This window comes from Aspergillus pseudoviridinutans (assembly GCF_018340605.1).
Source record: "Aspergillus pseudoviridinutans IFM 55266 DNA, scaffold_10, whole genome shotgun sequence".
NCBI classification, from domain to species: domain Eukaryota; kingdom Fungi; phylum Ascomycota; class Eurotiomycetes; order Eurotiales; family Aspergillaceae; genus Aspergillus; species Aspergillus pseudoviridinutans.
Genome location: NW_025091290.1, coordinates 412107 through 428990, shown reverse-complemented (window position 1 = coordinate 428990; position 16884 = coordinate 412107). Strand labels below are relative to the sequence as shown.

Below are 16884 nucleotides of genomic sequence, written 5' to 3'. Positions count from 1 at the left end.
GTTGATTGGCTTCTCTTCTTGCATTTGTTTCCACAGAGCAAAACTGTATAGAGCAAACTGCACCGATCTGCGATTCAGCCATCCATATACACCCCTCGAAGGAGTGATACCACCTCACCAATGCATGCTTGACCAACTGTCATATAACTCCTCCTTGTGATTGCCTAAGCGCTGTAGTATACACGATATTTGAGACCTCTCTAGCACCCTGATTCCTGCAACCGTCTATCTCTCAAGTCCCACTCTTGACTCTCTGGATCCATTCAGTTTCCACATCCTCCTTTCCAAGCCTTTCCAAACCGCCATGTCCTCAGCAAACAGAACAATCGAGATCCAAGCGGACTCGGAGTTGATGAAAAACCAAAAGCATGCTGCAATAATGGGCCGCCAGCAAGACTTCCAGTCCCTTCAGACGCGCGACGGAGATGCCATATTCTTTTCAATCGGGACTGACGGAATCTTCTACGTCACGCGCGAGGCGCGAGCATCTAGCAATGGCTGGTCTCGTAAAGACCTTTCTTCATCGACTTCAGACTCCGGAGCAGGTGCGGCAAAGGCCAAGTCCTTTACGGTTTCTCAAGACCCCGGCAGCTTGTCAATCAATATCGCATGCGTCATGACTAAAGAAGGCAACGATACACTCTACCTGTCCCAGGGTAACTCCATTGACAGTGATCAATGGGCAACGGGAGTCGTGTGGCAGAGTGTCCCTTTTGATGCTACTTCCGATTCTGCACCATCACCGTTCCTCATCTCCGATGTGTACATGTTGACCCAGAAGGCCGACCAGGGCTCGGGAGACCTGACAATGTTTGTGGACATTGTTGAGACGCCCAAAAATCAATTCAAACTTCTCCAACGCTATTACATCGAGCCCGAATCTCAAACGAAATGGATCAGGCACTCGCTACCAAATGATATCGAGCAAGGGTCCATTTCTAGCTGCTTGGGCCGACGTGAAGGCGATGATGTGGATGGTATATACACACTGGGAAAGATTGGAGGATCACAAAGTCTCATGTTCAAGCCCAAAAAGGATCCCTGGTCTCCGCACATCGAACCACCATCTGCACGCTTAAATTCTCCATCAGGTGTGACAGCACTATCTTCATGTCTTACGAAGGATGGGCTATCAAATCTTTTTGTGGCCGCTGATGATGGTCTTTTCCTATTCGAGGCAGGCCCGCAAAAGAGCGACGTGGAACCCACTCTGATCATCCCATCATCCCCTGCCGGCAAAACCAATACCTTTTCCGGAGCCACTTGTTTGAGAACCAGTACCATTGGCACTAGAACGGCAGTTTGGGGTTTGAATGAGCAGTTGGATCTGATATATACCACCTGCTTGACCGGCGAGGAGCCCAAGCCAGACCAGTGGTCACCGCCGATGCGAATTAGCTCTGGAGTGGCTCAATTCGCATTTTACCTCAACATTCAGGTCTCAGCAAATGTTGTGTTTGCCTTGATTGGGGATAAAAGGCTACTACAGCTCAATCAAGATCCATCCTCCGGTGACTGGACTCAACGAAGCATTACCTTGCCAGCCACCGAGCTCAATGAGATATTTGAAGTCAACACCTTCACGACCCATATCAAGTGTACAGACCAAAACGGAACACCGGCAGCTCGCAGCAAGATCTTCCTCCGTGCAAAACAAGAAACGCAAGCCACTGTGAATGGTCTATACTACAAGCTCAGTCCGGATTCTCAGCTTGAAATCGAGGCAGATATCACTGGCACTTTGACTATCATCCAGGAGACCCATTCATTGTCTGCAGCTACTATCCAGCTCACTTCAGGAGACCAAACTCTCACAATTGATCCAAATTCCAAGATTTCTGAACGACTTTCTACAGTGAAATCGGGAAGCGATCTGAGCAAAGTCCGTGTCACAGACTCCAAAGGCCACACAAGCCCGCTTGTTCCTTCTGATGTGTCTCAAAATGACCAAGAAGTAGTTGCTAAGTCTTTATCGAGACTACTGGAGATACAGTCTACACTGCCTGATGAGGGCTCTGATAAAACCTTCGCCCTCGCCGCCCCACCACAAGACAAGCCTGTTCTGTGGGCAGTTCTCAGTGATTCGCACCAGCTTCACTTTGTGGAAGACAGTCATGCACTTTGCAATATGAGTGCGGCCAGTAGTCCTGCTCTTTATACATTGATGTCCTCAGCAAGCCTATCAACGCCCGCGGATGCGATCTTCACAGTTGCTGGAGATTTGTTTTGCTTTTTGAAAGATGCATGGGAAGATGTGAAAGAATTCGTCGTCAGAAAGACATCGGAATTCTGGGAAATCCTCGTTTTCATCGGCGGGAAGGTTTACAAGGCCCTTCTCAACTCTGTCAGTGCTGTGTACAGTGCAATTGAGTTTTTGTTCAACAAAATAAAGGTTTTCTTTGAAAAGCTGGTGGCATGGCTGGGCTTTATGTTCAACTGGGGTGATATTCTGCGAAGCCACCGAGTTGCCAAAAACATGATCAAACTGTATGCAGGGAGAGCAGTGGACAAGATCGATGATCTACGCAAAAATGTCCAGACTGGGTTTGAGGATCTACGATCGTTTATCAATGGAAACTCGTGGCAGAGTCTGCAAGATGGAGGAGAGACAATTGGACAGCAGCAGAAAGGGAACACATCCAGATTATCAGGAGCTGATAGCCCTCAAAGCAACTGGATCGTTTACCACACCAACAATGGTCTTACATCTGCAGAATCAGAACCCAGAGGAACCTTTTATGGCATGAACAAGGGCGCTGCTCAAAGTTTGCTCGAAATCCTGGAAGATGCGTTCAACGAAGAAAAAGAAAACCTCAATGAGGCTATGGAAGCTCTTCGGAAGAGGGTCATCTACCGAATCCATCACATGTCTCCAATACAGGCAATTCAAGAGTGTCTCAAAATACTCGCCACATTCCTGGTTGGTGCTACCGAGATCATTGTCCTGAAGCTTCTAGATTTGGTGAAATTGTTTGTATCTGCTCTTCTTGATCTTCTCGATGCTCCTCTCAATATTCCGATCATCTCTCCAATATATAAGTGGATCACGGATGGAGACCAGCTCTCGTGTTTGGATCTCGTCTGCCTGGTTACTGCAATTCCCGGGACGCTGATCTATAAACTGGCTACCAACAGTGTACCATTCCCGGATGATCCCTTCACCCAGTCTTTGATCGATGCGTCAACCTTTTCCGAATTCTCCGCCTTGCTATTGGAGCCGGACTCATCAATGGTGTCTTTAGCTGCCAATGCACCAGACCAAGCCGCAGAGGCTCCAGACCAAGCCGCAGAGGCTCCGAGTGGGGCGAAAAGGTTGACGACCTATCTCAAGGTGTCCGCCATATGGGTTGGCGCAGTGAGTGTTGGTTTCGCCGCCCTCAAACGTGAAGGAGAGATCTCTGGGCAGGCTGTCAACTACTTTGCCGTGGCCCTATGGTTCGCCGAAAAGGCCCCAGGGATCTCAGCGAATTTTCCGTGGCCACCGGGTAAATGGGTTATTGTGGGCGATATAATGATGACGGTAGGATTATGCAAAGTCCTCGCGGATAATATCGGTCTTCCTTTCATTGAGAGGAACCCAATCTGGAAAGACTTTATCTCGCCCGGGGCTGGGACGATCCTCTCAGCCGTGGCTCTCGTTCCTGCAATCGCCGGATACGCCGAGAAAAAGAATTACAAGTTGAGCGATCATGTAGGTCTCACTGGAAGTCTTGTCTCCTGTTGCGGTGGTATGTTGTCTATGTTTACACCGGTAAAGCTATGGGGGCCTCAGATCAGCGCGGCCGCGATCGCGATTTCTGCTGGCTGTAGCTTGACCTCAAGTGGTATGACTGCTGGATCGGGGGTGTGTGCGATAAACGAGGCTGAGGTACAGCCCAGCCCTTTGATGGGATGATAGTACTTGTTAGTCAACAAGGATGCAAAGTGGTTTAACATGTTGAGTTAGTGTCTTACCACAGGTGAAGCACTTAGTGCTTGGAATGTAGTTTCTTATTACTACTTAGGTTAAAGATAAGAACAACCAGGGTTCTGTGATGCATAGTTACTATAAACAATAGACTTTCCAGTGCAAACTATGAAAATATAGTCCCAGTATTATATAAATATTTATTTAAGAGCCAGAGGTGCCTTCCCTCCTTTCTCCATGGGAACAGCTGACCCGCAGCCACACGGACAGTATATAGACTGCTGCCAGAGAGTTCCTCACCCTTGTGGTCAAACATGTGATGGATGGAGCCAAGTCAGCCGCACTGATCGAAGAGATAATTATCCCAGCGTGCGACTCGATCAAACGGGAAATCGAGAACAAAACTAGGGAGCTACTCATGCCCCACCAGACAGGGCATCCGATTACTTACAATCACTACTTCACAGAAACCCTGCAGAAGATCCGGGCTGAACGCCAGGAAGATGATCTTGCCAAGACCTTAAAGCGGTTCTTTGTGGTTGACAATCTGAGGCAGCCTTACCACGTAGAACACTCAATCAACCTTGAACAACTTCTTAAATCACTGTTGCATCAATCCGAACCAGATATGGTGCGATTTGCATCGATTGAAGCCCTAGACTGTATGCTAGCTTACTACAAGGTGAGTCATAATTCGTGTCCTTTGGCGGTTTTATCAGTTCAAGGGTAGACAGGTCGCTCTGAAACGGTTGGTTGATGATATTGCCAACCAAGTTGTGGAAGATAAACTCATGTTCTCGCTGTCCGGCATTCTATCACCAGTGACAGTGTTCGATATGCCGGCGAATCTTATCATGAGAATTGCTGGGGAGTCAAAGGAAAGTCAAATAATATGTGAGCAGCTCAATAAGAAACTCTTAATCTTGACCAAGGGCTCGGAGACGGGCAGACGGTTTGTTAGGACCAAGGCCGACGGTATGTCAGTCCTTCCCTGATTCTAACTGGTTATCAGAGCTCATTTAATCTACAGAAGGCAGCCTCGATCCTCTACTAGTGGATGGCCACCTGACAAGGGAGAGTAGTTATGGATCCATATGTGAAGACCTGAGATCGGATACGGAAGAACCTGATTTTTCTGACTCGCCGGATGAACGAGTKGACCCCCCTGAGGCTCTAGATGAGGCCGATGACCAAACCGTGCCGACTTATTCAGAGGAGAAAATCAACGCAGGCGTTAAGTCTATAAAGAAGACGACCAAGAAGAAAATAGAAAAGGTAAAAGTATTGAAGGCCTTCCTCTCTGAAACTGCTGTGATTTCAGTAATATGTCAGTGGAGGGGATGAGCTTCGGAAGCAGACTGGATCTAATTGCAGTCATATTCTCGAACATGTCTCAATAGAAAGACTCTATAATTCATGAGAAGCCTTTTCCCATTTCAGACAGGTCGATATCGATGTCAATGAGCAGCAGGCTTTACGCAGCTTTGCAGCGCCATAGGTCGACTTGTACTGCACTCAACCTCGCGTTTGCTCTGGGAGACGACATGAATCCATTAGATCGGAATGAAAATAACTTTTACACCGCTTTTTGTTCGTTGAATCTGAGATGAGGATCACTTGGGCGGGTCATCAATGTCCTTGTCGGCGTATTCTGTCAGATTCAAAGAGCAGGTCACCCTGGATTATTATAGTCTTCGCATAGTCCTCTGCAAAAGAATATCATGACTCCTCGTGTCTACCAATCATAGCTCAACTGCTGCACAAGACATGCACATCTAGAGTCGGTGAGCACTTCACAAAGGTAAGGTATACACTTCCGCAGAACACGCCTATGGTACTTTTCTCATTGAGCGCCAGTGAGCACCAGACTACTGATTGCCAGGGATTCTTCCAAGACCTGTATGAATTTCTTGATAACTGTTTCAAAATGATGCTTGCAATGGAATATATGGTATAACCATTGTCTGATCAAATTTCAAGCAATCGATGAGATACGGCCAGAGGTAGGGCATGCAGATGTGACTTGGCAAACTCTATACTAAGACACGACGCAAGGAGTCAGAGAGCTCCCTAGGTTCCTTCTACCCCACAAGTCATACTACTATAAGCTCCTGCCAGCTGCGCACAGAGAAATTAGACCTTTTTATCATATATCTTTGGTCAAGGTGCCACTGACTCGGCTCCGCTAGCTATCAGTAGTCACCTGTTCATACAGACTCGGAGGCGTGGTGTCCTTGAAAGCTCCATCAATATATCCAAAACGTGCTATCTGCGCCTCAGCAGCTAATCTCGAAATACCACCAGCGCAATGACAGTGTCAGTCCCAGACTTCCACGTTATCATCATMGGAGCCGGTGCGTCACCTCATGTAATACTCATACCGATACTAAACGCACCACCAGGTGCAACCGGCCTCCTCCTCGCCCAGGGTCTAAAAGAGGTACTCCACCCGTTTCCCAGTCCAACTGCAGCTGACAGAGTAGGCCGGCATCCCATATACCATCTACGAACAGCAGGATGAGGAGACGTACGCTCGCCGGGCCGGACAATGGACCATGGCCGTCCACTCTGCCCTGCCGTACCTTGAGTCGATCCTCCCTCCTGTCCTCCGAGCAAAACTGAACTCCGCAACGACGAATCCCTGGTCCGAGCCAGATCCTGCCATTGCGGCTGCTATCCCGTTTGTGAATGGTGCCACTGGCGAGCTGATGGCTAAGATTCCGATGCCGAGTCCGAAGCGCCTTATCCGGGGGAAGCTGCGTGATCTCTTAAGGACAGGTGTGGATGTTAGATTCGGGATGAGGTTGACCGACATCCGGGTTGAGGATGATGGGGTAGTTGCTATCTTCAACGGGGAGGAGGTTAAGGGGAGTGTGCTTGTTGGAGCGGACGGACGTAGGTTTTCTTCCTTTCTGTCGGTTGATGCTGACGGTGGACGGTGTCAAGCGCGGAGTGTTGTGCGAGGGCAACTCGTCGATGCCCAGGCTGCGGCATTGCAAAAGCCCAACATCATGGTTTTGGTTCGTGACTTTACCCTCATCCTCTGGGATTACGCTGACGGATAGAGTAGATTGCCTTCCCGACGTTCCCTAGAGAGCAAGCCCTCTTTATTCGTGCGAAATCCCACCCGATCGTGCAGCTTGCTCCCCATCCGCACCAGAAGACTAGTATCTTCTCGAACGGTATGCCCTGATTCCCTGACCAAGAGCGCAACGCAACTGACAAGTTAGTGGCCAACGTGGTCGACCCTGATCGGCCGGAAACATGGGTGTTTCACTATTGCCTCTCGATCTGGACGGCCGAGGACCACCCAGAAAATAACGAGGCGCGCCAAGCACTGTTCAAATACTACATGAGCCAGTACTGCGAGCCGTACAAGTCGGCGGGTGAATGGTTGAGTCAGGATACACCAATACTAGCCGAAAAGGTACGTCTAGACTATTTCGTTGGCGGACGCTAATGAGTAGTTCAGTTCCTCTATTGGAAAAATATAACGCGGTGGAATAATTTCGGCGGAAAAGTTACATTGGCCGGCGATGCAGCCCATCCGATGGTCCCTTGTATGTCTTTCCTACAGGTTGCTGCTGAGGTCGGCTGACGATGGCAGTCACCGCGCAAGGGTTGAACACCGCGCTCGAAGACGTGAAGCGCTTCCTTGATGCCATTGTCAAGGTTGTATACCACGGCGCAGATCTCCAGACGGAGATAGATGCCTACGATGAGTCAGCGTATACGCGTGGCAAGCGGGATATAGACTTGTCGGCGGAGCAGATGTACGCATATCATCACTGGGAGGAGATAATGACTAGTCCGTTGATGAAGGGTGGATACGGTGCCCCAAGCAATAGTTCCGCCATCAATTAAATAAGACTCATATATTACATACTAAGACCAAGGCTTCGTCACAATTACACTCCTGGGCACATGCGTCGACTCGTCCTGCGATCGACCATCCTGTGACCGATCGTCCTGGGACCTGTCGTCTCCATGTTCTGATTTCCCCTCCCGGCTCGTTCTAACCGGCTCCTCCAACTGCGTAAGCTGAAACTCGCTCCCGACATCATTCATCCGCTTAAAAGCCTTGTTCTTGATCCCTGAACCACCAGACGCCGGCTGCGTTGAGTATCCGGTCTTGCGGCTGGCAAACAGTGTCGGGAAGGCCGCCTTGAAGACGGGCCGCAGCATTGGCACGCACGCATTCAAGTTCGCCAGAGCCGGCTCAGTGACGCTCCAAAAGGCAGCCCAGATCATCGAATAAGGGAGATCGAGGAAGTCAACGGTCGTGAGGACGCGGATGCGGATGATTGTTATAGCGGAGATACTAGCCTCTATTAGCCTCAGTGTGTTTAGGTACCTAGTTGAAAAGGAAGGACGTACAAAAGGCCCATTCCGAAGATACCGTAGAGTGCAAGCTTGGTCGCTGTGCTCATCTGCAACTTCCAAATAAAATGCAGCGGGAGCACCATAATCATGACATCCGTCATGAGATTAAAGGCGCCGATAGTCGAGAACGCCACGTTCTGGCTTGCGCAGTGGCCGTGTAGCGTCGGGTTCCAGTTCCTCTCGAAGGGCTGGCAGATGAGGAAGATCTGAAGCATGCTGCCAGCCCAGTAGGCACAGGCACAGCCCATGCACACCCAGGCCGCGATGCGGAAGCCCTTGGTCACGAAGATGCGCAGGTAGAAGAAGAGGTAGCTCAGTTTGGCGAGAACCATGGCGTTGTAGTAGACGACTTGGTAGACGATCAGCATCTTGAAGATGGCCACCACGTTTTCCCCGGGGATTTCTGTGGCGTGGTTGCGCATCCCGACGCGAGCGTAGTGGTAGTGCATTGCCAGCATGCCGTATGTGTGCAGCATKGAGCCTACACAGCAGCCATCGTCCCACCAGATGTTACTCTGCCGGATATGTCGCGAGACAAACCGGAGGACCAGAGCAAGCGTTGCGAAGGCTACCAGCACCGTGTTGGCGATGAGCTGGTCCCGCACGATGGGAAAGGCAAAGGCATCGTACAGGTGCACCATTTCGTCTCGCCAGCGCCGGCGTGGTGGACAATTGCAAAGTCCTCAAGCAAGTCCTTTATAGGGGCTCTGAGATCCTGAATTCTGAGGAGACAATTATCACGAGCCAAGCTTCAGACAGGTACGAGACTAGCGCGCCACACACGATACATAATTTCCGACTTGCCCTAAAAATGGGGCGGAATTCGTATTCTGGTAAATGGACAGCCATTGTCCTGCTCTGTGCAGCCATCGAGTCGTCGAGACCAATCTTCGTCCGCGCTCAGCCAACAAGCGGCTGGCCTCCTGCCGATGAGGACGGGCGAAGTCTCAGACTACTACTTTAGTCTAACGGCGGCGCGCGAATGATGGGCCGGCGCGAAGTTGTGGGGATTCGGGTAGAAAGCCATTGGAAGAGACACGAATGGGGCGTGAATTAGCTTTCAGACTGGGAGAGGGGTAGACTAACTAACCATGAACGAGGCGCCCCGTATTTGACAGTTTATTTTGGCCCCATTGTACGTCGGGATTTGATCCGCGTCGATCCACTCCTGGTTGCCTGACAGTCTTACCTTTTACCCCTCAACCTGTCCAGAAACACAACTCGCAACCGCAGCAGCTGCCTCAGACTGAACAAGACAATGGACGAGTACGACTACATCATTGTCGGCGCAGGCATCGGCGGCCTTGTTCTGGCCAACCGCCTCAGCGCAGATGCCTCCGTCAACGTCCTTCTCATCGAAGCCGGGGCCAACCGCATGGGCGATCCCCGTATCGATACCCCTGGCTTTTTGGGCACGTTATACGGAAACCCAGACTTTGATTGGGATTATATGAGTGTCCCTCAGGTATCACCTTCATGCCACTTCTTCATTCATGTCAATAATGCTGATCGTATAGCCCCATGTCAACAACCGACAAATCGCGCAGCCCCGCGGCCGCGTCGTCGGCGGTTCCTCGGCCTTGAACTTCTCGGTCGTCATGTACCCTCCCGCATCGGACTTTGAGGCATGGAAGGCGCTGGGAAATAAAGGCTGGGGCGCAGAGGATATGGCGCCGTACCTGCGGAAATTCCACACGTTCTCCCCGCCGAGCGAGACGACGGCCGAACTCCTCAGTGTCGATCGCTACATGAATGCCAGCAACCAGGGGTGTGATGGTCCCGTGCCTGTTTCCCTGCCCGACGTATATGGGCCATTCAACAAAGCCTGGGACGAGACATTTGCACAGCTTGGTTGGCGCACTGATGCGGATCCCATCGCAGGTCGCAAGTTGGGAGCGTTCACCGCGCCGTTGACCGTCGACGCAAAGACAGGGAAGCGGGGATATGCAGCGGCATATTACTCCCCTGAGGTGGCCGCACGGCCGAACCTGCGCCTCCTGGCAGAGACCATGGTCGAGCGGGTGCGGTTGACCAAGCAGGACGGAGAGGTCGTCGCCACCGGCGTGCAGGTCAGGAACAAGGACGGCAGTAGGGAAATCCTCGCCAAGAAAGAAGTCATCCTCTGCGCCGGCAGCTTGAACACCCCTCAGGTCCTCGAACTCTCCGGCATCGGAAGCGCAGAACTCCTACAAAAGCACGGCATCCCCGTGGTGATCAACAACCCAGGCGTCGGCGAGAACCTCCAAGACCACTGTATAAGCAGCATCAGCTTCGAGATCGCCGACGGCCAGGTCTCGGGCGACATTCTCCGCGATCCAGACGTGGTGCAGGCCCTCATCAAGCTCTACGAGGAGACCCGCGGCGGCCCACTGGCAGGCATGCCCATCAGCGTGGCCTACCTCCCCTTCGTCGATGGCCGGGGCGTAGTCCCGCGACAGGAAGTCGAGGACCTGCTCGCGAAGTATCTGGACAGCGCGCAAGTCCCGCCAAATCTACAAGAGCAATACGCGAACCTGCGGAAAAGGCTCCTGGACAACGATACGGCCTCCTCGCAGTACTTTTTGCTGCCCGCGCAGCTGCACCTGAAACCCGGCGCGACGAGCATGGCCGACGTCCTGGCTAAGCCCCTGCCGGAGAACTATATCAGCATCATGATCCTACACAACCATCCTTTCTCGCGGGGATCGGTGCATATCTCGTCTTCCAAGGCGGAGGACAAACCGATCTACGATCCAAAGTTTCTGTCTCACCCGCTGGATTTGGAGATCCTTGCTCGACACACGCAATTCCTCGACAGGATTGTCGCTACGGAGCCGTTCAAATCCATGCTCAAGGAACGGCGGATACCGGAGAACACCAGTGACTTGAGCGATCTGGACCGAGCAAAGGAGGTAGTCAAGGAACGCCTGTTCACGTGCTTCCACCCTGCGGGATCGTGTGCCATGTTACCGCGGGAGATGGGGGGTGTTGTTGATGATCAGCTCAAGGTGTATGGGACTTGCAATCTGAGGATTGTCGATGCGAGTGTCTTTCCTCTGGAGCCGGCTGGGAATATCCAGGCGACGGTTTATGCGGTTGCGGAGCGGGCGGCTGATTTGATCGTTAGCAGTAATTAGTAATACTGGGAGGTTATTACACTGCATATATGGTATTTCGGTGTCTTAGTTATTTTAGTAAACTACTAATGAAGCTGCAAGTCTAGGGCCGAAACCCAGCGGGTTAGGTTGGTCGAATAATCCAGTTCTAGTACAAATAGGATTTCGTAGCTTAATTTCTATAGAATTTTGGTCATCCTTGAATCAGTTATAGGTGCTATCAGCAACATGAACAGATTCTATTAGGAATAGATCAAACAGTGCACGATAAATATCAGTAAAAGGGAACTACCTAAACTTTCTGCTTGGCCGGGTATTCGTCGCTGGTGACTACCCTTCCACGGCATACTGGTCAACGGAGGCCGACTCCGGAGTCACAAGGGCCGGCTTCAAAATAACTTATTTACTATAGAGAAAAGTAGTACAGACTGGAGAGTTTTCTTTTCTTGTATGACGTAGAGTTTCTAACGATCCAAGTAACCCTCGATTATTACAGATTAGGATACGTGAACCACATAGCGTGGAGGGGTCTCCCAGAGGCAGCCCGCCCAGCCATAGCCGGTTCAACGTTGAGGCCGACTCTCCCTGGATAACCGAAGATGCGAGTTTACAGCACTGGCAGACTGGCAATATTGGCCTTGCAGACGGGCGTATTTTGTGCATCTTCTTTAACTATCTATGCAAGGCTAGATTATGTACCCTACGAACTTCTGCTGGGCTACGCGACGAAAGCACAGCTCGAATTGTGTTTGGGCATAATTGGTCCACGTCCTCAGCATTCTGATTTGTTGGGCAGTGATGCGCAACCTTTTTTGAGGGGTAAACCGGCCTCATATGTAAGCGTCGGCAACTATCGATATATTTGTATCTCTCGGATTCCCTAAAAGAAAGGCGCAAGAAAGGCGTAGTTATCTTCTCACATCCGAAAATGACTTCACCTACCAATTGCCACACAGATACTACTCTGGTGATTGCAGAGACTAGAGGGCTTAGAGCCCGAGAATACCAATTGGAAATGCTGAATGAGAGTTTGAAACAAAATGTTATTGTTGTGGTATGGTCGCCCACCTCAGAGAATAGTAGATATTGACACATAGAAAGATGCCAACGGGTACCGGGAAAACACAAATGTAAAAAAGGGATTCTACTAGAATCTTACTCCTATTGCTGATACAAAAAACAGTGCTATACTACGAATTCTTGCGGATATAAACAAAGGAAGCTCAGATAAGGCACATACGGTCACTGACTTTAGATGTGTCATGGCTAACAAATGCTAGCTCGCATGGCTACTTTGTCCAACAGTTGCTTTATGTGAGCAGCATACGCATACAATACATAGTCTTGTTCCTTCTATGTGGTGCAAAGGCTTCACCAGCAGGGATGGGGTGGATCACTGGGGTGAAAAGACAATATGGGATAGTGCTTTGTCGGGAGTCAAAATTGCAGTTTCAACCTACCAGGTTTTGTATGACGCACTCTCCCATGGGTTTGTCAAGATGGGCAAACTGTCTTTACTCATATTCGATGAAGGCAAGTCTGAGGGAGAAAAACTTATTCAAGTATTGAACAAGAACTGACATCACAGTTAGCCCATCACTGTACAAAGGATCACGTTGCGAATAAGATAATGCAGGTCTTCTATCACAAACAACACCAACAGGGTGTAACGAATCTACCGAAGATACTGGGTCTCACTGCTTCTCCTATCCTATCCGACTTGTCTGCTCTGCAGTATGTATTAGCTGTCATTTCAATGCATCCTATTCATGTGTTCTGATTTATCATTCTCAAGGAAAGTGGAAAGAAACCTGTGCAGTATATGCAAGACCCCTCGCCAGTACTATGCGCAGCTCCTGCAATTCACTAACCGTGCTCTCATTTTGCCGCGCCTACCTTCTCATACAGTTCCCAAGAGTACGACCAAGCCACCAATACTGGAAAAGTTATGTGGCTTGTTGTCCTCTGAAAATGGAGTGCCAAGTTCGCTGAAAATGAAGAGCAAGGAATCAAAACAAATCGCACGCTTCATACGATATTCAGAAATGGTTAACCAGGAGCTTGGGAATTGGGCCGCCACAGTGTACATGCAAAAATCGATCATGCATTTCAAAGAAGGCATGCGAATGGGCGCTGAGAAGACCAACGTTTCCAGTCGTGGGAAAGACTACGCAATGGAAACGCTTACTAAATTGGGCGAATTGCAGGATTGTATCCCGGCGATGCAACCAGAAGCCATCTCACCAATGTGTCGGTGTTTATTGGACGAACTTTCAGAAGCATACAGCAAAGCATTTTGTGGTCTGGTATTTGTCACTCAGCGAGCGACTGTACTTGCATTGAGATGGCTGATAGAAAACCATCCACGTACGAGCCACCTATTTCGTTGTGGTACATTCATTGGTATGTCAACGATACAGCACAGCAAAACAGAGCTTGGAGATCTACATGACATCCGAAATCAGACGGAAACGCTGGAGAAATTCCGCCAAGGCTCTGTAAACCTAATCATAACCACCGATGCTCTGGAAGAAGGCATTGATATACCAGCGTGTAATGTAGTGCTGAACTTCAACTGTCCTCTAAACTTGAAATCCTTCATTCAGCGCCGAGGACGGGCACGAAGGGAGAATGCTCAGTTTATTATCATAATGGAAGACGAAAGCGGCATAAGAGACTTGAAACGACTCGAGACGGAGGAAACTGAGCTAGTTCAAAGATTCCAGGATGCTGAGCGAAGACAAATACCAGCCAATGAGATGGACTTTGATAAGTACACGCGAAGTTCGCTCTCTCTTCATATTGACAGTACCGGGTAGGTACAGTTGCACTATATTCTCATTATCAAAAAATCCTGACTTTGTTAGGGCTCAATTGACAATGCGGGAAGCGATCAGCCATTTGTATAACTTTTGCTCTAAGTTACCCGCTCAGCCGTATGTCAGCAACAAGCCCCTGTTCACTTTTGAGCCCAATGATTGCGGCCGAGTCAAGGCAGTGGTCAGATTGCCTAGCAATCTCGACCCTACCCTACAGACATTTGCTAGTTCAAGAAGTTGGTCAAGAGCAAAGTACGCAAGGGAGGACGCAGCACTGAAAGCGTACGAAGCTCTTTTCCGGGCTGGTCTTGTCAATGATCACCTACTTCCGACTCAGGTCTCAGACATTTTAGATAGAAATCTTTTGCCTCGGTCTCACTACAGTATTCAAAAACAGCTGGATCCTTGGCACGACATTGCTCATCTATGGAACCTTGACAGTCAGCTGTATTCTCATAAGCTGCGGATAATAAGGCCAGAAGAGGATGAAATCAATCTACATATGATCCTTCCCACTCGGCTTGACACAACAATTCGCATTCCCTTGTTTATTGATTGTTGCACGACATATACGGCCATTCTCACGCCAGGGCATCCAATCACTACAGATGTTGCACTTTGCCAGCAGGTGACAAACCTGATCTTCCAATCGGTATACCGAGACCGGTGTTCTAGCGAAAATATGGACTACGTGTTTCTTCTTGTCCCAGAACCTGAAGAGAAGACGATAATAGACTTTCTCGAGAGGTATTCGGGGACAGTCAGCTTGACCAAGCTTCTGGCAAAGCATGTTACGCCGAGTGCTCATGGACTGCTACGCAATACTACGAAACCCTGTCGACCACTTGTAATAGAGTCGTGGGTAGAAGGAGAGTACTTCGTATCCGATGACCCCCAGTCCACTTTGTCCGTCGAAGCCAAGATCAAGCATATGACCAGACGTCGAAACTTCCTCCATAAAGGAAATATGGCTGCTAAGAAATCAAAGAAAGCCGAACCAAAGTTTGACCTTAAAGCCAATGTCAAGGTCATGTCTGTGCGAGATTTCTCGGTTGACAAGCTCCCTTCTATGTTTGCCCTGGCCGCTCTTCTTACACCAAGCATATCTCATGAGGTGGGGGTATATCTGACAGCGCAAAAATTACGACACCGATTATTTCTAGGTTCGGCGACGAACTTTCAACGGATTGATTTACTAGCCATTGCTATCAGGCCTACGAGTATTGAGCATCAGGCCAAGTTCCGCTCAATGGCCTTTATTGGTGATGCAATTATCAAGTATCTCCTAGCAATGCAACTGTTTTTGCACCATCATTTGTGGCATGAAGGTCTTTTGTCATTGCTAAAGCAGAAGATTCTGTCTGATGCAGGGCTTGCACATGCTGCATATCAATCTGGGCTGGGAGAATTCCTCATAACCAATCAGCTCAACGGGAAACGATGGATGCCGTCATTCGTGTCAGGGTTAGAACCCGTCAGCAATGGAGCCAAGCAGCGACATATCGGTGCGGCTACACTGGCGGATATGACCAAAGCACTTGTTGGGGCTGCCTTCTTAGATAGTGGAATGGACCAGGCTGCTACATGCATATCAGTGACGGTTCCCAAAGTCAAGTCCTGGAATGCGTCATCTTTACATGATGGTACTTATTCAAGGACGAGACCGACCAATGCAGTCGCTCCAACAGCAGTGATCGACATGGAACAACTTCTTGGATACAGTTTTACCGACAAAAGCCTGGCTGTGGAAAGCATGACGCATCCTTCTTGCACTGGTCTCTCTGAAACAACATCATATCGGCGGCTCTCATTTCTCGGAGCCAGCGTGCTAGAGTGGGTTGTCGTGAGCTACCTGCATCGACGGGATGAACTGATGAATCCAAAAAGGATGCAGTCCTTGAAATCGGCGTTCACCAACAACACATTTTTGACCTTCGTAGCAATCACATTCCATCAAGAAAGGGAGCAAAATCATGTTTATGTTGATGATGAGAACAAGGCTCATGTAACCGTGAGGACATGTTCAGTCAGGCTCTGGGATTTTCTGCGCTCGCATAGCGATGCATTGCCTACCAAATTATCAGCCTTTGTCCAAAATGCGTCCGAGCAGGTAAATGCTATCAAGCATGGACTATTGGAGCAGCGATTATACCCATGGGTGCGGCTGAGCGCGCTTGGGGACATGCAAGTGTTGTCTGATACCATTCAGAGCATTTTTGGTGCTGTCTATATCGATTCCCAAGCAACCCTAGCGTCCTGTGAGGCCCTGGCAGAGAAACTCGGAATCCTGCCGCTTTTGGAGCATTTCATCTCCCATGGAATTACGACAGACCACCCAAAAGACACTCTACAGGCCATTCTTTCGGGACGCAAAATTTCTTATCGAATCTGCGTTGACGAAGAAAAGTCCACGACACTGCGTTGTTGTGTTCTGGCTGATTGCTGTGAAATTACCTCGGTAGAAGGCCAAACAAATCCTGTCGCAATCACAGCGCAGGCAGCTGAAACGGCTGTCCGTCTCCTGCGCAAGGGGTTGGCTACCTCCGAGACATCGTAGTTTTAATGACAACTATACTATCGGATCACTTAGCCCGCTTGGTTAGAAACAATCTCTGTTCTTGGTTACTTTCCTATTAATGTTTTCCTCGTAAACTCTAAAGGCAGGAGCTACGACCACACC

General features: G+C 49.6%; 5 protein-coding genes across 5 annotated transcripts; 4 read left to right on the top strand and 1 right to left on the bottom strand.

The window, feature by feature from the left end:
- Nucleotides 1-304: 304 nt before the first annotated feature.
- On the top strand, nucleotides 305-5405 carry Asppvi_001915 (putative dynamin GTPase; the record flags this gene model as incomplete). The annotated part of the gene is made up of 6 exons (XM_043307448.1): nucleotides 305-3691; nucleotides 3773-3868; nucleotides 4185-4589; nucleotides 4627-4882; nucleotides 4938-5182; nucleotides 5352-5405. The coding sequence occupies 6 exons, from the start codon at nucleotides 305-307 to the stop codon at nucleotides 5403-5405; spliced, it is 4443 nt and encodes a 1480-aa protein (XP_043163383.1).
- Nucleotides 5406-6215: 810 nt separating this feature from the next.
- On the top strand, nucleotides 6216-7771 carry Asppvi_001914 (FAD-dependent oxidoreductase; the record flags this gene model as incomplete). The annotated part of the gene is made up of 6 exons (XM_043307447.1): nucleotides 6216-6347; nucleotides 6391-6927; nucleotides 6978-7089; nucleotides 7138-7334; nucleotides 7380-7467; nucleotides 7515-7771. The coding sequence occupies 6 exons, from the start codon at nucleotides 6216-6218 to the stop codon at nucleotides 7769-7771; spliced, it is 1323 nt and encodes a 440-aa protein (XP_043163382.1).
- Nucleotides 7772-7792: 21 nt separating this feature from the next.
- Nucleotides 7793-8931, bottom strand: Asppvi_001913 (uncharacterized protein; the record flags this gene model as incomplete). Its single annotated transcript, XM_043307446.1, has 2 exons — nucleotides 7793-8228; nucleotides 8285-8931. 2 exons carry the CDS (start codon nucleotides 8929-8931, stop codon nucleotides 7793-7795), a joined length of 1083 nt encoding a protein of 360 aa, XP_043163381.1.
- Nucleotides 8932-9548: 617 nt separating this feature from the next.
- Asppvi_001912 (GMC family oxidoreductase) lies at nucleotides 9549-11406 on the top strand (the record flags this gene model as incomplete). The annotated part of the gene is made up of 2 exons (XM_043307445.1): nucleotides 9549-9755; nucleotides 9808-11406. The coding sequence occupies 2 exons, from the start codon at nucleotides 9549-9551 to the stop codon at nucleotides 11404-11406; spliced, it is 1806 nt and encodes a 601-aa protein (XP_043163380.1).
- A 2630-nt stretch (nucleotides 11407-14036) lies between these two features.
- Asppvi_001911 (dicer-like protein 2) lies at nucleotides 14037-16761 on the top strand (the record flags this gene model as incomplete). Its single annotated transcript, XM_043307444.1, has 2 exons — nucleotides 14037-14200; nucleotides 14253-16761. 2 exons carry the CDS (start codon nucleotides 14037-14039, stop codon nucleotides 16759-16761), a joined length of 2673 nt encoding a protein of 890 aa, XP_043163379.1.
- Between the last annotated feature and the right edge of the window lie 123 nt (nucleotides 16762-16884).